This window comes from Neoarius graeffei, chromosome 16, assembly GCF_027579695.1.
Source record: "Neoarius graeffei isolate fNeoGra1 chromosome 16, fNeoGra1.pri, whole genome shotgun sequence".
Lineage (NCBI taxonomy): Eukaryota > Metazoa > Chordata > Actinopteri > Siluriformes > Ariidae > Neoarius > Neoarius graeffei.
Genome location: NC_083584.1, coordinates 8,925,222 through 8,952,922, shown reverse-complemented (window position 1 = coordinate 8,952,922; position 27,701 = coordinate 8,925,222). Strand labels below are relative to the sequence as shown.

Here is a 27,701-nt window from a genome sequence, read left to right as displayed (position 1 = left end):
TTTTGCCGCGCTCCGCACCTGGCACTGTGCTGCTTCTGTTTCACCCAGCTGCCCTGCACCGTTCATATCCCCCCTGCACCTCTCTGGGGCAACGCTAACACGAGCCGAAAACCGACGCTCATTGACCTGTCGTCAGCACTGATCACTGGAAAAACAGGATAGTATTTAGCATACATGCTTTAAAGTATTGTCACTTCCTCCAGTGGCAGCATTTTCTGTCAGGCTATTAGAAATTAAACATAGGTGCATTCTGCATCAAGACAACTTAGCATTATACATTTCTAAGTTTTGCCCAGAGCTGATTTGAAGAACAGTGTGATATCTGGCCGAATTGGCAGGAACAAGTTACATTATTAATATCTTAACATTACATTACAGGCATTTAGCAGACGCTTTTATCCAGAGTGACGTACAGCACACCCGGAGCAGTTGGGGGTTAGAGGTCTTGCTCAAGCACTTCAACCATTCCTGCTGGTTCAGGGAATCGAACCAGCTCCCCATGGCCTTAACATAGACCGTTTAATTGTGTGCAATTTTGTTCCATATAATATTGAAATAGCATCTGTGAAAAATAACACACTAACCCATTTCTCATTAAAATTACATATAAATATGTGTTTTAGTCTTCATTATGTCTTCAAGACATGCAACTCCACTTTGCACTCCATCGTATCAGGGCCAAGTTTGAAGACAACAATTCATAATCAAGATTTGGTTATTTATTTAGTTCTATAGAACTTCCCAGAAGGTCACAGTAAAGTATTTATGATATGATATTTAGCTATAAATGATGCCAAATCATTAAAAAGTAGTTTAGTATACAAAATCATGAGCATTTTCATTAATAACACCTATAGAGCGTTCCTAATGTTATCTGGAACACTACTGCAGAATCGTTCTGGTCCTCAGAATGAACAGGAGGTTTGCCTTGTAAGTAATCAGAATGGGTTATACCGCTTCATGAGATCAGCAAGATAAGCTGAAGCGAAAACCATTCAGAGCTTTAAATGTCACGAACAGGACTTTCGTAATCGATGTGGAACTTAATAGGCAGCCATTGTAACTGGAATAAGACTGGGCCAATGAGCTCTGGCTTTCTTTTCCTGCTGCATTGTGAATTAGTTAACGCGTTACAATTGTCCTCTCCACACTAAAAGCATGCATTAATTTCTCAGCTACATGTAAGGTCAGCATATTTCCTCTTCTGGCTTTGTTTCTCACATGATTATAAACAGTTTTATAGATGTTAATTACACACAGGAACCCAATCGTCAACCAGCATCTAGGGTTACACCAAGGTCCTTATCTGTAGCTTTTCTTTTTTTTTGGCACCAAAGTGAAATCTGCAACCTTACTGAGGGCAGACTTACTACCTCACATCAGTATTTCTGTTTTTCTCAGGATTTATGAGAAAGATCTATCTAGTTACAGAAGCTTTTATGACTTTGACACAGTCTTTCCACTTTCCTGGGTGTGTGTCAGGGCGGCACAGTGATGCAGTGGTTAGTACTGTTGCCTCACAGCAAGAAGGTTCTGGGTTTGAACCCAGTGGCTGACGGGGACCTTTCTGTGTGGAGTTTGCATGTTCTCCCCATGTCTGCATGGGTTTTCTCTGGGTGCTCCGGTTTCCCCCACAGTACAAAGACACGCAGTTAGGTTAACTGTCTACTCTAAACCGGCCAACCTACTGCTGCAATTCTGGCCAAGTCAACCAAACATGGTTCACCTCAAGCCCGGAATGGGTTCGGCAGTGACAATGATGATGAGATGTGTGTCATCAGTATACAAAATGAAAGGCAGTAATATGTTTTATAATTGCACATCCAAGGTACTGTATATAAACCTGAGAATAATGGTGGCTCTAAAACCAAACCCTGTGGGACACCAGGTTTACAATTTTTAGTCTCTGCAGAATCTCTGTTAATCCTAACAAACTCTGTTTTGGTACCAGTTTTTCAAATATGATCTAAGCCAGATTAAAGCATGTCTGTTTAAACCAAACATGTTTTCAAGCCTGTCTATTGACATATCATGGTGTGGCTGAATTCCAGCATTTCGAAACAGAAACATAACCACACGTTGATGCTAGCAGTAGGTCATGCTTGGTAATCATTCTGTACTGCAGGAAAACAATCCTCCAAAATCATATACAGTGGTGCTTGAAAGTTTGTGAACCCTTTAGAATTTTCTATATTTCTGCATAAATATGACCTAAAACATCATCAGATTTTCACACAAGTCCTAAAAGTAGATAAAGAGAACCCAGTTAAACAAATGAGACAAAAATATTATACTTGGTCATTTATTTATTGAGGAAAATGATCCAATATTACATATCTGTGAGTGGCAAAAGTATGTGAACCTTTGCTTTCAGTATCTGGTGTGACCCCCTTGTGCAGCAATAACTGCAACTAAACGTTTCTGGTAACTGTTGATCAGTCCTGCACACCGGCTTGGAGGAATTTTAGCCCGTTCCTCCGTACAGAACAGCTTCAACTCTGGGATGTTAGTGGGTTTTCTCACATGAACTGCTCGCTTCAGGTCCTTCCACAACATTTCCATTGGATTGAGGTCAGGACTTTGACTTGGCCATTCCAAAACATTCACTTTATTCTTCTTTAACCATTCTTTGGTAGAACGACTTGTGTGCTTAGGGTCGTTGTCTTGCTGCATGACCCACCTTCTCTTGAGATTCAGTTCATGGACAGATGTCCTGACATTTTCCTTTAGAATTCGCTGGTATAATTCAGAATTCATTGTTCCATCAATGATGGCAAGCCGTCCTGGCCTAGATGCAGCAAAACAGGCCCAAACCATGATACTACCACCACCATGTTTCATAGATAGGATAAGGTTAATTTCCTTTCTCCAAACATAACACTTCTCATTTAAACCAAAAAGTTCTATTTTGGTCTCATCCGTGCACAAAACATTTTTCCAATAGCCTTCTGGCTTGTCCACGTGATCTTTAGCAAACTGCAGACGAGCAGCAATGTTCTTTTTGGAGAGCAGTGGCTTTCTCCTTGCAACCCTGCCATGCACACCATTGTTGTTCAGTGTTCTCCTGATGGTGGACTTATGAACATTAACATTAGCCAATGTGAGAGGGGCCTTCAGTTGCTTAGAAGTTACCTTGGGGTCCTTTGTGACCTCGCCGACCATTACACGCCTTGCTTTTGGAGTGATCTTTGTTGGTCGACCACTCCTGGGGAGGGTAACAATGGTCTTAAATTTCCTCCATTTGTACACAATCTGTCTGACTGTGAATTGGTGGAGTCCAAACTCTTTAGAGATGGTTTTGTAACCTTTTCCAGCCTGATGAGCATCAACAACGCTTTTTCTGAGGTCCTCAGAAATCTCCTTTGTTCGTGCCATGATACACTTCCACAAACATGTGTTGTGAAGATCAGACTTTGATAGAGCCCTGTTCTTTAAATAAAACAGGGTGCCCACTCACACCTGATTGTCATCCCATTGATTGAAAACACCTGACTCTAATTTCACCTTCAAATTAACTGCTAATCCTAGAGGTTCACATACTTTTGCCACTCACAGATATGTAATATTGGATCATTTTCCTCAATTAATAAATGACCAAGTATAATATTTTTGTCTCATTTGTTTAACTGGGTTCTCTTTATCTACTTTTAGGACTTGTGTGAAAATCTGATGATGTTTTAGGTCATATTTATGCAGAAATATAGAAAATTCTAAAGGGTTCACAAACTTTCAAGCACCACTGTATAAAAGAGGTGCGTTTTAGATATATAATTAAATGCTTGTAAGGCTTACCTGCAGGAACACTGCTCCATCAGGAAGCTCCCATCGTGGCTGGTGCAAATCCAGCAGGATTACACTGTTCCCCTGCCTGGCAAGAGCCTTGCCAAGCCTGAAGCCAAAGAAACCAGCACCGCCAGTCACCAGCACCTTCTCGCCTCCTCCACCCCTCCGGATCTGCTCCGTGCTCTCCAGCCTGACAGAGGTGCTGCAGTCTGGGCTACTGCACAGAACTGTAACAGCACCGTTGGCTCTGTTTCGGACTCCTGTACTGCCGGACATCCGGCCGCTGAGCTTGTAGCTCTGAGAGTGGCCCCCGTTAAGGCCCGGCTCTAGTAGGCACCCACGGGGCAGCTGCTCCACTTGACACAAGGACCCGTTCTCCTTCATAATGCACCGCCAGGTTCAGATGCCTCCTCTGTACAGCCAGCCTAGAGGGAGACCCAGGAGCCCAGGGCAAGGAAAAAGGAGAGTGTGTGTGAAACAGATCTGCTTTAGAGGGAGTCAATGAATGCATAATTCACTCCACCGAGTGGCACAGGTGAAGCTGGACATTCCTTACACACTGGTCAACCAGATGAAACCAGTGCCATCACCTGCCTCTATAATAAATGTGTCAGGAATTGAATCTGCATATACACAGACATATTTGTTTTAAATTAAGCTATCTACTTTTAAAGGTTTCCAAAAGCAGACAAATGGATGAAGATCTCTTTACGGTGCTAGATTTAACGTTCTTTTCCCCTGAAGACATTTTGGTGAGGTTTTCCTGATAATACACCAACAAAACAGCAGAGCCATATTATGGCAAAAAAAACAACAACAACAATAACCCTATATTTAATTCAATATTACCAAAAAATGCATTTAACAAGAAAAAGGATGACTTAAAAAACGGCATAAAAAACCTGAAAGAATTATTTGTTACTAGGGGTGTAAACCTAAGGCTTCCAAATGATATTATAGCCTAGTATTTTGATTCTCAAGGCAAAGATTTGATATTTGATGATACCACTGAATCTGCTACGATACGATTTCGATATTTGTCAATACCACGGAATCTGCTACAATACGATACAATTTTGCTATTTGACGATACCACTGGATCTGCTACAATTTCAATATTTGACGGTATCACTGAATCTGCTATGATACGTTACAATTTCAATATTTTTGATACTACTGAATCTGCTATGAAACGATTTCAATATTTGACAATACCACCGAATCTGTTTTAATACGTTATGATTTCGATATATGACGATACCACTGAATCTGCTATGATATGATTTCGATATTTGATGATGCCATTGAATCTGCGATGAGACGATATTATTTTGTGTCAGTAAACCTGCTGAGAACATCCAAACTACAAACATGGACACTCTGAACTACAATCCCCAAGAACCACAATGCCCTCTGTCACCAGACTATTGATTACAGCTGCCACTCATCTCCCTAATTATCTCTTTCCCTACTTAAGCCACTCTCTCACGCAACTCCAGTGTGAAGTATTGTTCTGTTTCATCCAGTTCATACCGAGCCTTGTATTTTCTATTTGCCGCTCGAGTTTCTGACCTTTGCTTGCCCTATTTCGTTTACACTCTTTGTTTCGCCTCTACTACATTGTCAATTGCCTGACCCTCGCTAGTTTCCTGACCTCGCCTCCTGTCTCTCATCTTGGCTTCATCTACAGTCTGCACATACATCCTTAAGTGCCTGCACTCTGACATTTTGACATATTTTTTAAAAAATATATGTTTATTAAATTTTCAACAAGTAAAACAAAAACATATATGATAAAACAAACATACATTTGGCTCACATACACACTAAAATTTGAATTTATATATAGGCGAAAAAAAAGGTTCAGGAGTCAGTTCTCACAACAAATACAAACAAATAAGTAAGCAGGTAACATGTATTATGTGTATATAAACACACACAGGAACATGCACATGATATGCGTGCCTGCACATAACACACACACAGGAAGTAAAATAAATTGAAAGCACACGCCCATGCATGATACACCCACATAATCAGAGAGAGGTACGTAGAAACAAAATACATCAACCAAGTGGCCAAGTGTCATTTATGAGATCGAGTGCTTGGAGCTATACAACCAACCCTCTTGCCAGAATGGTAGACACATTCAAACCAATATAAGAGAGGAAGGGTTCCCATATTTTACGGAAAACATCATCTTTGCTATTTAGTTTACAAGTTAAATAGTCCAATGCAATGTATTCAAGTGTCACTCTTTGCCATTGAGCCTTGGATGGAACTTTATCCGTTATCCAATTCAGAAGAATACACCTTCTCGCACAGAAAGCAGGTATTTGGTGAAGTTTTCTTTTAAATTTGTCAGAGATGGACAGATCAGATATGCCAAGTAGTAAATATAGGGGGTTGTTGTTTCTATTAGTCGACAGAATCTTGTTAATTTCCTGCCCTATGACCTGCCAGAACTGCTGTACTTTCCTACATTGCTACAAACAATGTGTAAGACTACCAGTTTCAATTTTGCACTTGGGGCACAGTGGGGATGTATGAGGGTAGAATTTATGACGTTGAGAGGGAGATATGTGGGCCCTGTGCAGGAGCTTAAGTTGCATAGCTCTCACTCGATTACACACACTCAACGTTTTTGCATTCTTCCACGCATCATCCCATCCTTCGTCTGATATCTCAACATCAAGTTCTCTCTCGCAAAGGCCTTTCAGAGGATAGATATTTGTGGTGTTGTACCCCTTAAGGATATTATAGTAGGGGGGGTTGTTATTTTAAGAATTTTGACTTTTCCATGTTTTACCCCCCTAGAAATATGGAGATGGTCCATCTATGTGGGAAAATGTCAAATTTTATTAAATTGAACCTTGCTAACCCCCCTGTACATACCCTCTGAAAGTTTCCATTTTTACAATATGACAAAATACATTACAGTGCTGTTTGATATTAGAATGCTGCTTTTTTTAATGTGTTTTAAAGTTATCGATGAATGCGAACCTCTTCAGGTATGCCATTAGGTACGACTACAACATTTTCAGTGCAGATGATCATTATTTTAAGGTAATAAGCTTAGTGGTAAGTAACCTCACATTCAAGTAAATTAAACATATGGTAATTCTGCTCTTTTTCAGCAAGTTTTAAAGTTATTGATGAATGTCACACTCTTCAGTAATACCTCAAATATGAACTATTTTTAAGCACAGAGGATCATTACTTAAGGTTACTAATTTAGTTTTAAGAACCAGTATGCACAAATGATTCATATCTGAATTATATCTCCCAATGTATTAAATAGTCATTATTTGTATTCTTGCAGGTAAATAATGGCTTCTGTTGCAACACGGTCAAAAGCTAAGAAGATACTAGGTGTAGTAGAGTACATAGAGCAGGCTGAGTTCCCTTCTGGGATGCTTCCAACAGGGAAGGACATCATTCAGAATATGCTCTATCTGCTGCGGCCGAAGCGTGCCGGTCAAGCACGGAGATCCAGGGATGCTGCTGCTCAGTTGCTGGCAGAACTTGTTCAAGAGCACTGGCTATTTTGTAACTTATACACCATCCATGCCAGACATATAAAGAAGCATATCTTGAAACTTTATGGAGAATTTGTTACTCTGATTCAAACCTGGGGCGGCACGGTGGTGTAGTGGTTAGCGCTGTCGCCTCACAGCAAGAAGGTCCTGGGTTCGAGCCCCGGGGCCGGCGAGGGCCTTTCTGTGTGGAGTTTGCATGTTCTCCCCGTGTCCGCGTGGGTTTCCTCCGGGTGCTCCGGTTTCCCCCACAGTCCAAAGACATGCAGGTTAGGTTAACTGGTGACTCTAAATTGACCGTAGGTGTGAGTGTGAATGGTTGTCTGTGTCTATGTGTCAGCCCTGTGATGACCTGGCGACTTGTCCAGGGTGTACCCCGCCTTTCGCCCGTAGTCAGCTGGGATAGGCTCCAGCTTGCCTGCGACCCTGTAGAAGGATAAAGCGGCTAGAGATAATGAGATGAGATGATTCAAACCTGTAAACAGAGACAAAATGAGGGTTTCTAACAACTCTTTTTGTGAGAAATAAATGTTATTACTGTGATTTTTGATGTTATATTTAAGAGTGAGCGGCACGGTGGCGTAGTGGTTAGCGCTGTCACCTCACAGCAAGAAGGTCCGGGTTCGAGCCCCGTGGCCGGCGAGGGCCTTTCTGTGCGGAGTTTGCATGTTCTCCCCGTGTCCGCGTGGGTTTCCTCCGGGTGCTCCGGTTTCCCCCACAGTCCAAAGACATGCAGGTTAGGTTAACTGGTGACTCTAAATTGACCGTAGGTGTGAATGTGAGTGTGAATGGTTGTCTGTGTCTATGTGTCAGCCCTGTGATGACCTGGCGACTTGTCCAGGGTGTACCCCGCCTTTCACCCGTAGTCAGCTGGGATAGGCTCCAGCTTGCCTGCGACCCTGTAGAACAGGATAAAGCGGCTACAGATGATGAGATATTTAAGAGTTATTTCCGTTAAGGAATGCTTATATTAGTGAAAAAGGCAGTCTTTGACTATTCGGAGAGGTTATTAACTTCAGAGGGTATGTATAGGGGGGGTTAGCATTTTTCAGTTGGCCAAATATTGCTATTTCCATACTTAGATAGATCATCTCCATATTTTGGAGGGGGTAGAAAAAATTTTTTGGTCTAACACCCCCCCCCACCCCCCCACCCCCAATTATAGAATAAACTAATAGACTTGCCAGATTTCTGCAAAAAAAGTTGTCTCTCCAAGTGTGAAATATTTTGGTACTTAAGGATTGTGGTATCCCTTATGATAAAGTTCCTTACTTGCAAATATAGAAAGAAATCCTGTTGTTGAATGCCATATTTCTCTTTCAGCTGACTAAAAGACATCATGGTAGAACCTTCCAGTAGTTTGTGTAAAGCAGATATTCCCTTATCCACCCAAACACAGAAATTATTGTCCGTCACTCCAGGAGGGAAATCAGGATTATTACATATTGGAGTGAAGACAGAGGTAAATTGAAATCTACCCTCCAATTTTCTAATGGCACGCCATGCCTTAACTGTGGAAACTGTAATTGGGTTAGTACAAGCAGACTTCAAGGATGCACTTTTTCTAATAAACAAAAGATTACTCAAAGGGTACCTGGACATTGAACTTTCTATATCCAACCAAAGAGATGTAGACTTACTACTCATCCAGTCAGCTATAGTACGCAAGTGAACACTAAGCTGGAACTTTCTAATATCTGGGAGATCAACACCTCCTTCTGTAGAGGAAAGACACAATGTAGCTATTTTGAGGCGTGGTTTCTTCTTAGACCATACAAAGGAACTAAACCAGCTATTTAGCTGTTTGATGGTCTTATGGAGGAACATAACTGGGATCATTTGCATTGGGTAAAGTAACCTGGGGAGAATGTTCATTTTTAAGAGCGCGACACGGCCTAACCAGGAAATTGGAAGGGTGTTCCATCTCTCTAGGTCCAGCCTTATACGCTCAAATATGGGTGGGAAATTTGCCTTATACAATTTATCCAAGGAGAGTGTTATACATATTCCGAAATAGACAAAGCCTTCTAGTGACCATTGAAAAGGAAAGGGAGATGGAGCTTGGGGTATTTGTGTCAGGCTACCTAATGGCATTACTTCTGATTTACTGAAATTTATTCTGTAGCCAGAAAAAGTACTAAATGTATTGATGGTCTCAATAAGGGCTGGGGTAGATACCTCAGGTTCAGTCAAAACAATCAAGACATCATCAGCATAAAGAGTAATCTTATGTTGTCTAGTATCAGTAGTGAGGCCACGTATCTTTTCATTCGCCCTGATTGCCTCAGCAAGTGGCTCAATTACCAAGGCAAAGAGCAAGGGCGATAGAGGACACCCTTGCCTTGTACCTCTTAAAATTTGGAAATTAGAAGAACGCAGCCCATTTGTTAGCACTGCTGAGAGGGGATTAGTATAAAGTAACTTTATCCAATTAATAAACTTTTCACCCAGACCAAATTTGTGTAATGTATAGAACAAGTATGGCATTTCAACGTGGTCAAACGCCTTCTCTGCGTCCAGAGAAAGCACCAGACCATTTAAAGACCGCTGTTGAAAAACTTGGATTGTATTTAATAGTCTGCACATATTATTGTATGAATTACGACCTTTAATAAATCCAGTTTGGTCATCATTTATAAGAATAGGGAGTAAGCCTTCTAGTCTTGTTGCTAATATTTTGGAGAGGAGTTTCAAATCAGCATTCAACAGGGAGATGGACCTGTATGATGCACAGTCCTCGGGGATTTTGCCCTTTTTTAAAATTAGAGAAACGTGTGCTTCTCTCAAAGACTGCGGTAAAATGCCTTTCTTAAAAGAGTCATTAAACATATTTAGAAGAGGATCAGTCAATAAGTCGTGAAATTCTTTGTAGAATTCACTACTGAATGCATCAGGACCTGGAACTTTACCAGATTGTAACCCCAGTTTCAGTTTAGACTCTAAGATTTTTCTTTCTTCAGCCTGCCTTCGCCTCTTGGTGGAGATATAAGATATAATAAGACCTCTAGAAAAGGCTTTAGATATTTCCCACAGCAACGAGGGATCATTGGTAGAAGCTGAATTAACAGACAGAAACGACTGAAATTCTTCTCTAAAGTAAGATAAGAATTTGTGGTCTGTTAGGATAGAAGGGTTGAACCTCCAGTGTCTAGTTTGATTGACTGGGTTTCTTAAATTATATTGTATGAACACAGCAGCATGATCAGAAATAGCTATATTTCCTATAGAGCTGGAGACAGTTGTCTGCAACAAGCTCCTTGGGAGAAAGAAATAATCAATCCTTGTATAGGTTTTGTAGACATTGGAGAAAAAAGTATATTCTTTCTCTGCTATATGTTGGGCTCTCTACACAGCTATATAATCTAGGGCCTCACAAAGTGCTGAGATCGTTTTGGCTTGAGGAGAAAGTGATAATTTCCCGGGTGGGGATTTATCCATAATGGGATTCAAATGACAATTAAAATCTCCTCCAATAAACGTGTTTTTAATATTAAAATCTATCACTTTAGAGAAGGAAGTGGTCAGGAGATCACTGGGGTATCCAGGTGGACTATAGATACTCATTATAGCAATTTCTTCCCCATAAAGCATACCTCTCACAATCACATAGCAACCTGTTGTGTCTTTTATACAATCTATAAGTTTGAATGGTACATTTCTCTGGATTAGGATGGCCATACCTCTACTCCTTGAAGTGAAAGATGAAAAATAAACCTGTCCAAAGCCCCCTTGTTGTAATTTTAAATGTTCACTATCATTTAAGTGTGTCTCTTGCAACAACACTATATCAACACATTCCCTTTTAAGATAAGTAAGGATCTTTTTCCGTTTAACAGGTGTATGAACACCGTTTACGTTCCAAGTGCATAGCTTCAAAGCCAACGTGATTATGGACTATGAAATAAAATAATACCTGAACACATATCGCCCGCCAAGTAATCTGTAACAGAGTGAGCCAAATAGAACAAGAACATAATACTGTAACAGTTATAACAAAAAATAGTGCATCTAAGGCACCCTTTGCCTAACATTTGGCATTAAACCAAAAACGTTCGTAGACACTGTCCTTCTCCTAGACTTGGAGGAGCTCGAGTGGAAGGGTTCTCTAGCAACAGAAAAAAGATATTTATCTGGGAGGTCGGGAGGCATAGCTTATAGTGAGCCTACAAAGCTGGCAGTCGCAGTGCTCCAGGTCAAGTGTAATGCACGTCCATGCACTGTAAAGCATGATACAAGTCCGACAAATCCACTGTTCAGAATGAAAAGCAAAACAGATTAATGCTCATACATTGTCACGGGGAGTATCCTTCAGTGATTCGATGTATTTCTCCACTGCAGCTGGGTCGTGGAACATTTTGGTCGATCCGTGACTGGTGACTTTCAGAGACGCGGGGTAGATTTGCCTGTATTCAGTACCGAGTGCTCTCAGCGGTTTCTTCACCCCATCGTATCCCTTTCTTCTACGGAGAACAGATGCAGAAAAGTCCTGAAATATCATCACCGTCACATCTTTGTATTTCAGTGCTTGATTTTTCCGTCCCATCTCCCACGCGGCATTCATTACACGCTGTTTATCTCAATAGTTATGGAACCTAACCATCACCGGTCGTGGTCTCTGGGTGGAGGGAGGCTTTGGGGCCAGTAAGTGGTGTGCTCTTTCCAACGTCACTCGGCCTGACTTCGTTTTAATATGAAGAATTTTAGGGAGCCAGGTCTCAAAGAACTGAGTCGGGTCTTCTCCTTCAGCCTCCTCAGGAAGTCCGATGACACGGATATTTTTACGTCGTCCTCTGTTCTCCAGGTCGTCAGCCTGCTCACTCAGCTCACATACCATCCTCTCTAGCATTTTAATTTTTCCCTCGACCGGGTCTCTGGTATCCTCCAGCGCTGAGATCCTCTGTTCGGCCTCGGTTATGCGCTCTTCGTGGCTGTCGAGCTCCTCTCGGTGTGTTTTTAAGAGCTCTGACAGTGGGCCTAACTTTTTGTCTATAATTTTGGAAATATTGGCTGTAATTTCACCCACTGCTTCACGGATTGCCAGTACGCTAGCGTCTGCTCCAGTGTCGGCCATGGTGCTAGCTCCTGCATGAGCACTATCTGCCTCCTGGCTAGGCTCAACATCACCGAGAGCTTGTTTTTTCTTACGTGGCATGCCGTCAGACTGTCTCAGAAAATAACTGTCAATGTTCATGTTAGGCTGATAAACCATTAAAAGGTAAAAGCAGTGCTATTTTGCAGGGTTAAATGAAAAAATTAGCGAATTAGCACACCAGCTCTCCCGAACGTGACCTTCTCTCAAGCCGCCATCTTGAAAACGACATTTTGATATTTGATGATACCACTGAATCTGCTACAATTTCAATATTTGACAGTACCACTGAATCTGCTACGATATGTTATGATTTTGATATTTGTCGATACCATTGAATCTGCTACGATACGATTTCGATATTTGACAATACTTCTGAATCTGCTATGACATGTTATGATTTCGATATTTGACGATACCACTGAATCTGCTACGATATGATTTCGATATTTGATGATACCATTGAATCTGCTATGATATGATTTCGATATTTGATAATACCACTGAATCTGCTATGATATGTTTTCAATTTTTCCAGTTCACTATAGTGAATAATAATGGAGTTATAAGAGCCATGGTCGAAGATGGCTCCATAAACAGAAATGAGCACTATATAATATATATTTACACTGTAGTAATTTTGTTGTTTGCAGCACGTTCTTTATCCATGTACCAGTGCCAGAAAATCCTGGAGCTGCAATACAACAGGTTACCATTTGATATTTTCCACTGTTTGTTTTTTGCACATTCTTTAACTGTTCTGAATTTCACAGGATATTATTCAGTATATACTCCTGGTGTTTGTGTTTTCCTCTGAATTTCACCATCTTTCAGTAATGAGAGAATTTCATTCAGCTCTTGACTTGTTAAAAGAATTATAGGCCTATTTCTAAGCTACCTTTTCTCTCTAAAGTCTAAAGAGAAGGCTGTGCCCAATCAACTCACTGCAGTTCTTAAGAGGTACAGTATCGATGATCCATTGCAGTCCAGGTTTTGGAAACAACACTCTCCTGAAACGGCTCTTCTGAGGGAGTCAAATGACATTCTAATGTCCCCTGATTCGGGTGACTGCTCTGTGCTGGTACTACTCGACCTCAGTTCTACATTTGACACAGTAGATGATTATATCCTGATAAAGAGACTACATGACTGGGTGGGCATATCAGACGCAACTTTAGACTGGATTACATCTTACCTTACATCACTTGTCGAAGTTTCACTGTCTCCATTGGTGATTTTGTGTCTGAATCCTCCCCACTATTTTGTGGTGTGTCCCAGGGTTCAATCCTGGGACCCTTATTTTTTCTGATTTACATGCTGCCACTGGGACGGATTATTAACAACTTCAACATTTCATGTCATTTATTTGCCAATGACCTCCAACTCCACTTTACATTTAAGCCCTGTGAGGCTGATAAATTATCTATACTTCTTGATTCTCTTAATGCCATCAGGGATGGAGCAGCAGGAAACTTTTTACAGCTAAAGGATAAGACGGAGGTTCTGATTGTAGCTCCTGAAAGTCATCTCCCCACTATCTGTCAAAAAAATTGGATTTCTTTCTTCTGCTGCCCACCCAAGCCTGCGAAACCTAGGGGTTATATTCAACCAGTCATTATCATTTGATAGCCATGTAAAGCAGCTGACTAGGTCATGCATTTTCCGTCTAAGGAACACCAGTAAATTGAGAGCAGTAGTTTCATGTACTGAGCTTGAGATGCTCATACATGCTTTTATCTCCTCATGCATAGACTACTGTAATTCACTGTTTTCATCACTGAATAAGTCTGCTGTAGATCATCTACAGGCTAATCAAAATGCTGCTGCAATACTGCTCACCGAGTCAAACTGACAGCCCACATCACCCCTCTACTCATATCTCTTCAGGGAGTCCCAGTTACTTTCAGGATCCAGTTTAAAATTCTCACTCTCACATACAGAGCACTCCATAATCAGGCCCCTGCTGATCTGACCGATGTCCTCCATCCAAGGTCAAAGAACTTAAACCTACATCTTGTCCTGAGTACCTGTCGAAAAACCATGGTGATTGGGCATTCGAGTCTGTTGCTCTGAGGTAGTGGAATTCTTTACATCTATCCATCAGGTTTGCCAAAACCATTGACTCTTTTAAGAAACTACTGAAACCACATTTGTTCATTTAGGTAACTGTAAAATTTTTGTCTTTTATTTATTGTTGTATTTCTGTGTATTGTGCTTTGTGGATTCTATATATTATATCTGTATCTACTGTTTTTAATTTGTGCTAGCACAGATTGTTACTCTCACTCAGGATCTTTCTACTTTACTCTTCTTCTTCATTATTATTATTATTATTATTATTATTATTATCCTAACATTTTTAGGACACTATTCCTCCCTCAGTTTTCAACCAATCATCACCCAATTTCACCTGAAGAATACCTCTGGGCTGAATTAATTTGCTATGAGTTTTGGTGGGCGGCACGGTGGTGTAGTGGTTAGCACTGTCGCCTCACAGCAAGAAGGTCCTGGGTTCGAGCCCCGGGGCCGGCGAGGGCCTTTCTGTGTGGAGTTTGCATGTTCTCCCCGTGTCCGCGTGGGTTTCCTCCGGGTGCTCCGGTTTCCCCCACAGTCCAAAGACATGCAGGTTAGGTTAACTGGTGACTCTAAATTGACCGTAGGTGTGAATGTGAGTGTGAATGGTTGTCTGTGTCTATGTGTCAGCCCTGTGATGACCTGGCGACTTGTCCAGGGTGTACCCCGCCTTTCGCCCATAGTCAGCTGGGATAGGCTCCAGCTTGCCTGCGGCCCTGTAGAAGGATAAAGCGGCTAGAGATAATGAGATGAGATGAGTTTTGGTGCTGATCTGGATCACCGAACCGGAATAATCCATGAAAAACGGGCTTTTTTCAATCACTTATAACTGTCAATTTTCATGATTTTTTTTTTTAAATCATTTTTTAAAATTTTGTTAAGGGTGGCAAGCCACAACTTTTCCTCACTAAGCTTCATTCTCTATTTCTTACCATTCCGGATCTATAGGGTATGGTGACCAGATCTATAGGGTATGGTGACCTGGTTTGTAAGAGCTAGTGCAAATTACTGTGACTTTAGTCACAGTCTCGATCTAATTTTGTATTTGTTTTCTTGTCTCTTGTATATTGTGACTCGTATTCTACGTTTCCTCTTATTTAATCCCTGTACAGTACTTTGTGACGCTTGTCTGTGAAAAGCAATATACATTACATTACATTACAGGCATTTAGCAGACGCCCTTATCCAGAGTGATGTACAACATGCCCAGAGCAGCCTGGGGAGCAGTTGAGGGTTCGGTGCCTTGCTCAAGGGCACTTCAGCCATTCCTGCTGGTCCAGGGAATCAAACCAGCGACCTTTTGGTCCCAAAGCTGCTTCTCTAACCATTAGACCATGGCATTCCCCTATCTCCTAACTTTACTTACTTACTTACTTACTTACTTAAAAGCACCAATGATGTACCATAAAATCAATATCACAATATCAACAAATATAGTCATTATGACCCAGTCCTAGAAGCTAGTTTAAATTTTCATGGGCTTCACTCACAGATGGTGAACAAAATCCTGAAACTGGACACGAGAAAAGGAAATATGTTACATGATCATAAAATTTCAGGTTATGTTTATCTCCTGTGCCTTAAAACTACCGCAAAATTACATTTCCTATCAAGTTACTTTGCCTCATAGAGGAAATTATGATTGAAATATTATATAAGAAAATGTCTATGCTCATATGCAAAAAGAGAGAGAGAGAGAGAGAGAGAGAGAGAGAGAGAGAGAGAGAAACAACTGTAAAATATAGAAGACTATAATCTGCTGTACTGTCTGGTAGACTTCAGTGTATCATATGCTATTTTTTTTTTAAATAAAGCCTTAGCCTCGTTTATATTTTACAGTTTCATAACCTAACATATGCCCTGATGAGAGGTTTATTAATATCATAATTCTGCTCAAAAAGGCCAATGCACAAATCATTACATTAAAAACAAATAATTAGCTAAATTTAGATTTCTGACTTTATCAAGTTTTAAAACTTCTGATTAATTAGTGTTAATTAGTTCTGTATTTTTAATTAATGCACCAGCACACACCTCTTTACTATTCCAATAATGCTGCATTTCAAGTATTTTAAAAAGTAAATACTGTGTATGATTGATTGTTATTTTAGATTGTAATTGAGCGCGCACTCAAAATAAACACTGAAACCAAATGCGCCTGAGCTGCATCTCAGATCATATAACCAATTAATAAAATACGAACAAAACTAGAACTAGATCTGAGCATGTAGAGTGATGAGTGCAGATGTTTGTTGGACTTAAGGAGAGTTATAAACAGTACCTTCATGTCCCTTGTCCTGCACACCACCGTTTCTCCATCAGCTGCATCATGCCTCAGTGCACGGGCTCAGGTTCACATCCTCACCTGTCAATCACCTGCCGCCTCACCTGAGACTGCAACCGTAAACCTGTGAGAGCACGAGCACACCGACTCAACCAGCAGCTTTACAGTGTTACCATAAAGCTCAGAAAATAGGAGACCAAAGCACCTGTAATTTCACCTGATACTCCTACAGTAAACCTCAGGACTAAACGAGCTGACCTGCAGCTTTATCCCAGACAGAAACTGTAAACCCAGGAGAGAAGGTGGACACCAAAATCGTTTATAATTTCACCTGAAACTATTGTAATAATCCTGCATGAACATGAGGACAAGTCACCTCTGATTTCACATCATACTGTTACCATAAAGCTCCAAGAGCAGGAGAGCAAACACCTAGCATTTCTCCTGAGACTAGCCTCAGTTTTGGAGAGAGGGAGCCACCAAATTCAATTCACTTTCAGCTGAAAAGTCATGAGATAATCAATAAGGCAAGTCTTAGAGTTTTGTGAAAGTTTGCATGCATCCCCTATCCACCACCAGATATTCTCTCTCTCTCACACACACACTACCCAGTCTAAAAAAAAAAAAGTCGCACACGCTAATATATCATTGGACCACCTTTAGCTTTTATTATGTCATACATTCACCATGGTATGTTTTGACAACCTGATACATCATCACATTTATTTCCATCCAGAGTTGCATTAATGCCCCCCGAGATCTTGCATGGATGACAGGAGAGTCGAACCACTCTGTAAAATCTTCTCCAGCATCCCAGTGGGGTTAAGGTGAGGACTCTGTGGTGGTTAATTCATGTATGAAGATGTTTCCTGAACCATTCTTTCACAATCTGAGCCTTAATTTTATCCCTGTGCCATTAGAGAAGAAAAAAAAATCTATTGATTTGATAACCTGGTCATTCTGTACATTCAGGTCATCAGCTGACTTCATTTTATTGCTCCGGAGTCCAATCTTTATGCTCCCTAGCAAATTGAAGCCTTTTTGTGTGATTAGTTTCACTAACAAGTGGTTTTTGGCTCATCCAGCCATAGGCCAGGTCAGATGAGCTTATGAGATCACGCGTCGTCCATCTGTCATCCAGCCACAATTTACAAAAATCGCTACTCCTCCTACAGGATTGATCAGATTTCGATCAAACTCACATACAATGTTCCTCAGGTGGGTGTGCATAAAAGATGTCAAGATGGTAGTGCCACCTGTCACATTTATGATTTTATGGCCGTCTAAAAGTTTCGGGTGACTCGTCACATTAAACGCTACTCTTCGTAAACTCTTGGGACGTTTTCACTGAAACTCACCCAGAAGACTCTAAAGTCATATTCCAACAATAATTGTTCACCAAGTGGCGCCAACTGCCATGGCTGAGGCTACACAGGCGTCATATGCAATTTCACAAAAATCGCTACTCCTCCTACAGGAGTGATTGGATTTCAAACTCACACACAACAACAGTGACCGGTATGAGCTACAGCCTCATTCATTCTCATCTCATCTCATCTCATCATCTGTAGCCACTTTATCCTGTTCTACAGGGTCGCAGGCAAGCTGGAGCCTATCCCAGCTGACTACGGGTGAAAGGCGGGTTACACCCTGGACAAGTCGCCAGGTCATCACAGGGCTGACACATAGACACAGACAACCATTCACACTCACACCTACGCTCAATTTAGAGTCACCAGTTAACCTAACCTGCATGTCTTTGGACTGTGGGGGAAACCGGAGCACCCGGAGGAAACCCACGCGGACACGGGGAGAACATGCAAACTCCGCACAGAAAGGCCCTCGCCGGCCACGGGGCTCGAACCCGGACCTTCTTGCTGTGAGGCGACAGCGCTAACCACTACACCACCGTGCCACCCAGCTACAGCCTCATTGAGGATATTTTCTTATGGACACACAGCTGTTTAGTCCCAATCCTTTGAGTTTTTGTCACAATGTGAGTGTGGAAATGCTCTTAATTTCACTATTAAGCATAGTCGTGAGTTATACTGTCAATTGTTTATGATTCGATTTCACCAAGTGTTTTAGTGATCTCTGATCATAGTCAGTCAAGATTTTTTTTTCAGTTCATCACAATCCTTCCAGGTTTTAATAATGTGTTGGACAGTTCTTCACCCAATTCCAGTCATTTCAGTAATCTCCTTAGTTGTATTTTTTGCTTGATCCAGGCCAATAATTTGACCTTCTGAAACACATGAACATCTTTTCCATGACCATGCCCTCTGATATGGTTGTTTAAGAAATGAGAAGCTACTCACTGCATCAGTTAGGGTTAACAGAATTGTTGCAGATGAAATATATTAATCACTGTAGTAATTATCCAAACAAAAGCTCAGTGACCGCATTGACCACATTTCCACCAAAATCTCATCTCATTTGACCATGTTATGGAAAGCCCATAAGATCATCCCTCGTGAAGCTTGCATCACTTTGTATAACACCATGATACTTCTCCTGTTTGATTACTGTTCAGCTGTCTGGGATGGTTGTGGAAAAACTAATCGCAACTATTTGGAAAAACTTCAAAGATGTGCACTCAGTATTATACGGAAGAGCAATAATGCCACTAAGAAATAAATTTTTTTTTTTATTTCTGAGAAAGAAACTCAGAATTTTCAAGATTAAAGTCAGAAATTGAGAAAAAAAGTCAAAAATTGAGAAAAAAGTCAAAATTTTCGAGAAAAAAGTCAAAAGTTTTGAGAAAATAAACTTGAAATTTTCGAGAAAAAAGTCACAAATTTAGGCTACCAGGAAGTACCAGGTCATTCAGAGCTGACGGAAACTTTTAGTCTGTGTGGCAGCGGGGGCGTGGTCAAGCGCCGGTCTGTGACAGGAGGGCGGAGTCAGGGAAGGCAAGTGGCAGAATCACTACACCTGATGTCAATTAACCTGTGTTTGTGTGTGTCTTCCCAGTGACCGCGCCCTACTTAAAGAGAGAGAGCAGAGGAGCTCATCCCCGAACCAGACGCCGGTTGTGTGTGTGTGTCTGTGTTAGTCACTGGATGTTTCACTGAAAAGTGTGGCAATAAAAGCCGTGTTTGCGAACCTGATCTCTGTCCTGCCATCCTCTGTGCTCCACCCTTCATTAGAACTGTTGCAGTAACACACTTTTCAGTGAAACATCCAGTGACTAACACACACACAACCGGCGTCTGGTTTGGGGATGAGCTCCTCTGCTCTCCCTCTTTAAGTAGGGCGCGGTCACTGGGAAGACACACACAAACACAGATTAATTGACATCAGGTGTAGTGATTCTGCCACTTACCTTCCCTGACTCCGCCCTCCTGTCACAGACCGGCACTTGACCACGCCCCCGCTGCCACAGTCTGCTACTACTGTGTTTAGTGCTGCTGAAATGGACAACTTAATCAAGTGTTATTTCGGGATTGGGTTTTGCTTGTTATGTAGTGGTTCTGTGTTAGTCTCTAGCAAATTGAAAGCCGCTGCCTAGAAGTATTTGAATCTACGGGAATCACATCACCAACCGACTTCCTGTACCCCGGTTGTCACAACTCTGAATTCCATGGCTCTGGTCTCAGCCATTCATGTCTACCGGCCGCAAGTGAGTGTCACTTCCGTAATTTTGACTTTTTTTCTCGAAAATTTCGACTTTTTTTCTCGAAACTTTTGACTTTAATCTCAAAAATTCTGAGTTTTTTTCTCAGAAGTTTCCAAATAAAATATAAAACCCTGGCCCTATTGCTCTTCCATAGTATTAGTATATTGAGGGTCGCAAAATCCAACAGCATGAAATCCGTCACATTCTTAGTTGAACATCATTAGAATCTCGCAGGAAATATCAAATTTGCCTACAAATTTTGTACCTGCTTATCTTTTACATGACTTTCGCTACTTGCGCGATTTCCACACATATAATACTCAAAATAAAGATCTTCTCTGCTTGCCCCTTGCTAAAACTGTTAAGCATCACAGTTCTTTTTGCTTAAATGGGGCTAAAGTGCAGAACACACTTCCAAGTAGTTTGAGAAAGGAAGCATCTTTCCCTAAATTCAAGAAGAATCTCAGACTTCATTTGTGTAGTTAGTTTGGATATGTGTATGTTCATACCCTATAGTTTTGTTCATATATATTCACATATTTATATACCTTTTTTCATGTGTTTGTATGTTATTTAGTTATATTACAGGCCTCCATTTAAAGCAGCCTCAGCTGAATTGGACCGCCTGTTTAAATACTGTTGATAGATAAACGTGATGAATAAAAGTATTTGCTTATTTAAATCCAAATGGTGACTTTTTTTGGCCGGGCAGTGTGTGTGTGTGTGTATCTATGGGATATATCTAAGGGCAAGGTCAGATAAAACAGGCCAAAATAACTCATCCTAGTTTGGGTTTAGCTGTATTGGGCTTGAAAATACTGCATTTGACTTTATTGATATATTCATGACAAATAATCCATGTGAAGTATGTGACTGAGATCTCAATGGTCTCTATAAGTCTGTAGTAAACTTTTTATGTGCCATTTTCAGCTAAAAATAAATTTGAAGTGGAGAAACAGTGTGTGTTATTTTGAATAAAATAAAGTGCTCAGAACAACGTGACTGACTTTACCTGATCATTGCCATGTTGATGTGGACAGACCCAGATAGCACACCAACGTTGGTCCACCGTCGACGGTCCATCAGAGGTACGACCAGCAGGCCTTCGTCAGGCCGATGTCGGCAAGACAAAAAAAAAAAGGATGCAGATATTCACTTTAACTGTTCTCATATTTTTTATTTTAAAGATTATTAAATTATAACAACAGCAGGGTAGTATTGTAACTTTTTATTTTCAGAATCTGCAGAATATTTTCAGAATCCAGCGGCCAGCTATAGCGACAGTGAGCGGCAAACACATCTGGTGGTCCGTTATCGGACCACCAGCAGCTTGCAGGTGGCAGGACATGTGATAGTAACAAGATCTTGTTTTTTTCCCCCTTTATCAGCTTGCCGATGTCGGCCTGACGAAGGCCCGCTGGTCATACCTCTGATAGCCCGTCAGTGCAGCCGAGGGTGGGCCAACGTTGGGCCGACTGTAGGTGTGCTATCTGGGGAGATATCAGACATCTACATAGCTGAAAGCTGAAAGTGTATTTTTACTATCATAGACTAACAGAGGAGACTCACTGTATTTTTATTTTTAATACACACAAGTATCCGGGAAACAGACAGCTTTATTAATTAACAGAGGATCATGATTTTAAATCAGTTCAAAAAATAAAAGATTCAGTGGATCTTGATTCGTTTACTTCAGGCTGCTGCTTTCTGGATTCTTCATCAGTAACATTTCCCTACAGAAACAAAACAAAAGTCAATCACAGAGGGATTAAAAGATAAAATTGCTTTAAAGTCACCCCAAACATTGGATGGATGGATGGATGGATGGATGGATGGATGGATGGATGGATGGATAAATACAACCCTGATTCCAAAAAAGTTGGGACAAAGTACAAATTGTAAATAAAAACGGAATGCAATAATTTACAAATCTCAAAAACTGATATTGTATTCACAATAGAACATAGACAACATATCAAATGTCGAAAGTGAGACATTTTGAAATTTCATGCCAAATATTGGCTCATCTTTCACCCGTAGTCAGCTTGGATAGGCTCCAGCTTGCCTGCGACCGTGTAGAACAGGATAAAGTGGCTAGAGATAATGAGGTGAGAGATGAGATATTGGCTCATTTGAAATTTCATGACAGCAACACATCTCAAAAAAGTTGGGACGGGCAATAAGAGGCTGGAAAAGTTAAAGGTACAAAAAAGGAACAGCTGGAGGACCAAATTGCAACTCATTAGGTCAATTGGCAATAGGTCATTAACATGACTGGGTATAAAAAGAGCATCTTGGAGTGGCAGCGGCTCTCAGAAGTAAAGATGGGAAGAGGATCACCAATCCCCCTAATTCTGCGCCGACAAATAGTGGAGCAATATCAGAAAGGAGTTCGACAGTGTAAAATTGCAAAGAGTTTGAACATATCATCATCTACAGTGCATAATATCATCAAAAGATTCAGAGAATCTGGAAGAATCTCTGTGCGTAAGGGTCAAGGCCGGAAAACCATACTGGGTGCCCGTGATCTTCGGGCCCTTAGACGGCACTGCATCACATACAGGCATGCTTCTGTATTGGAAATCACAAAATGGGCTCAGGAATATTTCCAGAGAACATTATCTGTGAACACAATTCACCGTGCCATCCGCCGTTGCCAGCTAAAACTCTATAGATCAAAGAAGAAGCCGTATCTAAACACGATCCAGAAGCGCAGACGTCTTCTCTGGGCCAAGACTCATTTAAAATGGACTGTGGCAAAGTGGAAAACTGTTCTGTGGTCAGACGAATCAAAATTTGAAGTTCTTTATGCAAACCAGGGACGCCGTGTCATTCGGACTAAAGAGGAGAAGGACGACCCAAGTTGTTATCAGCGCTCAGTTCAGAAGCCTGCATCTCTGATGGTATGGGGTTGCATTAGTGCGTGTGGCATGGGCAGCTTACACATCTGGAAAGACACCATCAATGCTGAAAGGTCTATCCAGGTTCTAAAGCAACATATGCTCCCATCCAGACGACGTCTCTTTCAGGGAAGACCTTGCATTTTCCAACATGACAATGCCAAACCACATACTGCATCAATTACAGCATCATGGCTGCGTAGAAGAAGGGTCCGGGTACTGAACTGGCCAGCCTGCAGTCCAGATCTTTCACCCACAGAAAACATTTGGCGCATCATAAAATGGAAGATATGACAAAAAAGACCAAAGACAGTTGAGCAACTAGAATCCTACATTAGACAAGAATGGGTTAACATTCCTATCCCTAAACTTGAGCAACTTGTCTCCTCAGTCCCCAGACGTTTACAGACTGTTGTAAAGAGAAAAGGGGATGTCTCACAGTGGGAAACATGGCCTTGTCCCAACTTTTTTGAGATGTGTTGTTGTCATGAAATTTAAAATCACCTAATTTTTCTCTTTAAATGATACATTTTCTCAGTTTAAACATTTGATATGTCATCTATGTTCTATTCTGAATAAAATATGGAATTTTGAAACTTCCACATCATTGCATTCCGTTTTTATTTACAGTTTATACTTTGTCCCAACTTTTTTGGAATCGGGGTTGTAAATAAATAAATACAACAATAATAACATATTAACAAAAAACACATTATTGATGAAATTAATCAAAAGAAGGAGGAGGGGTGCCAAAACTTGACTGGAAAATTTGGGTACAAAAACACACAGTGGTTTAGTATTTATTGCATTACAAAATATAAGAGCCTATCGTATTCCAGTATGCAAATGCAGAGGGTAAATGGGTGGGCCTTGTCAAGTCCCTAATTTGCATATTTATATAATCTGGATTTCTTAATCCGTCTACACATGTAGACGATTCTGTCACTTTTTTCTAATGGGGTTTTTTTGGGGGGGGGGATTCAATCTCAATATCAAGCATATTTGTTGTTCACTAAAGAATAAAAATATTGTCTTCCAACTTTATATTCACTGCTCATATGGACAGACAAACCTGAAATCTTTGGCTTGTTTCTGGAACATTCTCAGCTGTTCTATCTCGTTCCTCAGCCTCTTCAGATCATCGCCATAAAACTCTGGGAGAACCGAGTCCTGTGGTGGGGAAATGAACTGCATTCGTACTGTTTTCTCTGCATGCATGAAAGATGATTCTCTTCAGCTTTTAGTGAACTGCTTCCGTGTTTATGCCCATCTCTTTAGAATTTTTAATGAACTTTCTTGTATTTTGGGTTGTTTTCCTACAAATCATACAACCTTATGAAATTTGAATCTTATTTGTTCCTCCAGGGTTCCATTTTCTGAAAATTAGAACCACTTCATGAACCTAAGAACCCTTAAAGATGCTGACTCCAAAGTCATCTGAAATTTTCAAAAAAAAATTTTGAATTGTGCATGGCATTTTCCTCTGTCTCGCAAGAACAATATCATGTGGATGAGATGTGATCATTTTGATGTCCTGAGGGTCACTTTTCTCCGTTTTGGGACTATTTTCTTCCCTCTTGAGGTAAACAGTACAGCCCTATGGAAACAGGAAACAGCCGAACATGAGGGGCTTTAACTAGTTAGCATAACTGTGGAACTGCGTCACACCAAGATGGCGACGTGCTTTAAACATTGTGACTCTGCATCGACTTTGGAGAGTTCTGAGTCGCAGGGATGTAATTTGTGGTTGACATTTGCGAATAGATCTGTGAAACAAAAGATGAACAGATCTTTTCTCTGTTCCTGCTTTTGTGTTCTCGTTTCTTTCTCTGTAAGATCAAAACATTAGGTGTGTAACTCCATACTTGCTACCGTGGAGTCGAGCCCATGCATTCTAAGGCTAAGATAGCTAAGCGCTAGCTAGAATGATTTAGTTATCTGTCCAGAAAAATGACACGTCATCTCTCTAACCTTGCTCTATCTTGCAGTTGCACTCACTAGGCAGGCTTTCTTTTTCTTTTCCGCTGGCTTTTAGCTGGCAGGAGAGCCGAGTCCGCCATGTTTGCCCACACCGACTTGTTTTGGTTAAAAGTAGGTCAAACGTGCTCCACGGTGGTCATGTGATATTGTTGCTTGCTTGCTTCGGCAATCTCCGGAATTGTAAAACGTGGGACGCTTTTTATCTCGGCAAAACATTTACACACAGGATACATGGTGTGTGTGTGCAGCAACGAAACATCTCGAAACTCCAACAGCAACAGAAATAGAACATTTTACCCAGAATTCAACTTTGCAGTCAGAAGCTTTAACTGTTCAAAGAACCAAGAAGGAACATGGAAGCTATGCATGGACAGATGGCTGGATAAAGAGATAGGTAGGCAGACAGACAGACAGACAGATTGTTCCAATGTCTGTAACTCAGAACTGGTTTCATGGATCTGAATGAAACCAGAAAGGCATTTTCAGTACGAAGTTCTGAGGAGATCTGCAAAGTATGGGGCATGGTCATGAAAAAAGGGGTGGAGTTTATATTAAAACAGCTGGTTCTCAGAAACCCAAAGTCTGATCAATCTGATGTTCTGAGTGCTGCACTGATGTCCGAATCTGTATGTCAGTTTTTCATCAATGATCTCGTAATAATGGTCATCACATGACACTGTGAGTCACATGTTTTTGCTTAAATGAAAATCATCATTAATAAACTTTGACTTGAAAAAAACCAGAGGCAGCTTCTTTGCGCTCACCGCTCCAGCACCGAACCCGCTGCTCAGGATCCCGCGAGCCGCAGCCATATCTGCAGCTGTAGGTACCTGGTGGAACCGGCCTCCAGTTTTATGGGCCAGGCTCTTCAGAACCACAGCTGTGCTGCAAGAGAAACAAGCAACAGACATCATAAAGGCATCCAGATCAAGTGCAGGACAAGCTTGCTTCTGGCTAATTTATTTTCGCAGACGTCTTAATACCGATGCAGCAAAGGAAGGTTTTCTATATGTTCTAATATGTTATCGTTTCTATAGTAACAGCTCTTTCACAGGGTCTTCTATGGCAGGTGAACCACATGATCTAAGACTAATAAACAGATTTAAAAAAAAGTTTATTTAACAAGAACTAACTTGTTCCATGGATAAAAAGTATGATGCATATTTCTTGGATAAATAAAAAAAGTAATCATTCGTATATTGTATCTAAATGCTATGACATGAGCAGTTGAGCCTGAGTAAATGAGTAAATGAGTGCTGTGATCATGTGAATAAACGCATGGTGGTGCAGCACCTGTCCGGGCTGCTCAGCGTGACCGTGTGGATGGTGATGTGTTTTCCTGACGTCAGTCTCTCAGTCTCCTTCAGCACCAGACTGCAGCTACAGTCCCACCGACCATCGCTGATCACATACACACCAACTGAGTCGCCAAACACACACGCTGCCTGAAGGGGGGTAGTTTTATATTAAAAAAGATAAAACATCCAGTGCTTTATCTGTAAATTCAAGGTCTGGTTAATAAAAGCTAAGAAACGCACCACCAGTTAGAGTTAATCAGGGGGATTCGTGCGCACAAAAAGTTGTGACAGGGGAAATGTAGGTCCAGTAATGAAGTAAAACAATTAAATAATGTGATTTGAAACAGGTGATGTCAGCAGGTGACTGTAATCATGATTTGGGGGAAAAAAAATCAGTATCCAGGAAGGTTAAAGATGGGCTGAGGATCGCCAGTTTGTCAACAAATGCATGTGAAAGTCATTGAAATGTTTAAAAACAATGTTCCTCAAAGAAAGATAGGAAGGGATTTGGATATTTCACCCTCTACGGTGCATAATATCATTAAACGATTCAAGGAATCTGGAGGAATTTCAGTGTGTAAAGGGCGAAGCGCCCAAGCCTAATCTGACCACCTGTGATATCCGATCCAATCACTGCATCAAGAACCGTCATTCATCTACAGCTGATAGAACCACATGGGCTCGGGATTACTTTAGCAAACCTTTATCAAGCTACAATACGGAGTTACATCCACAAACACCAGTTTAAAATTTTACTGTGCAAAAAGGAAGCCTTATGTTAACTGTGTCCAGAAATGCCATCGACTTCTCTGGGCTTGGAGGCGTCTGGGAGTTTTTTATTTTTTATTTGTCCTTTATTTTACCAGGTGATATCCCATTGAGATATTAAATCTCTTTTGCAAGGGAGCCCTGGGAGTACGTATAGACAATATAAACACATACTGTTTAAAAAAAAGTATACAATACAGAATAACATCAAAATAAACAGAAGAAGTAAAAGGAGATACAAATAGTAAACAGTGCAAACAAGAAACAAAACAAACTGAAAAAGTAAAACACATTGACTTGATTAGAAATCTAATGGGGAGAGGGGACATAGGTAAAAATGTAGTGGTTAGCACGGTCGCCTCACAGCAAGA

The 27,701-nt window shown here is 40.9% G+C and overlaps 1 protein-coding gene across 7 annotated transcripts in view; it reads right to left on the bottom strand.

The window, feature by feature from the left end:
* Positions 1-27,701, bottom strand: part of LOC132900393 (putative short-chain dehydrogenase/reductase family 42E member 2) — a 122,065-nt gene that overhangs the window by 50,487 nt on the left and 43,877 nt on the right. For 4 of the 7 annotated variants that reach the window (XM_060942462.1, XM_060942464.1, XM_060942463.1 and 1 more), the window contains 5 exons: positions 26,558-26,709; positions 26,029-26,149; positions 24,357-24,454; positions 21,397-22,117; positions 16,768-16,889 (listed from right to left, as the gene is read on the bottom strand). In XM_060942462.1, the coding sequence (XP_060798445.1) occupies positions 22,072-22,117; positions 24,357-24,454; positions 26,029-26,149; positions 26,558-26,709 (417 nt within the window). In that variant the 3' untranslated portion in view covers positions 16,768-16,889; positions 21,397-22,071. Of the gene's footprint in view, positions 1-3,792; positions 4,209-16,762; positions 16,890-21,396; positions 22,118-24,356; positions 24,455-26,028; positions 26,150-26,557; positions 26,710-27,701 lie in introns of those variants that run through there. The other 3 variants (XM_060942466.1, XM_060942467.1, XM_060942468.1) reach the window with 1 other exon arrangement.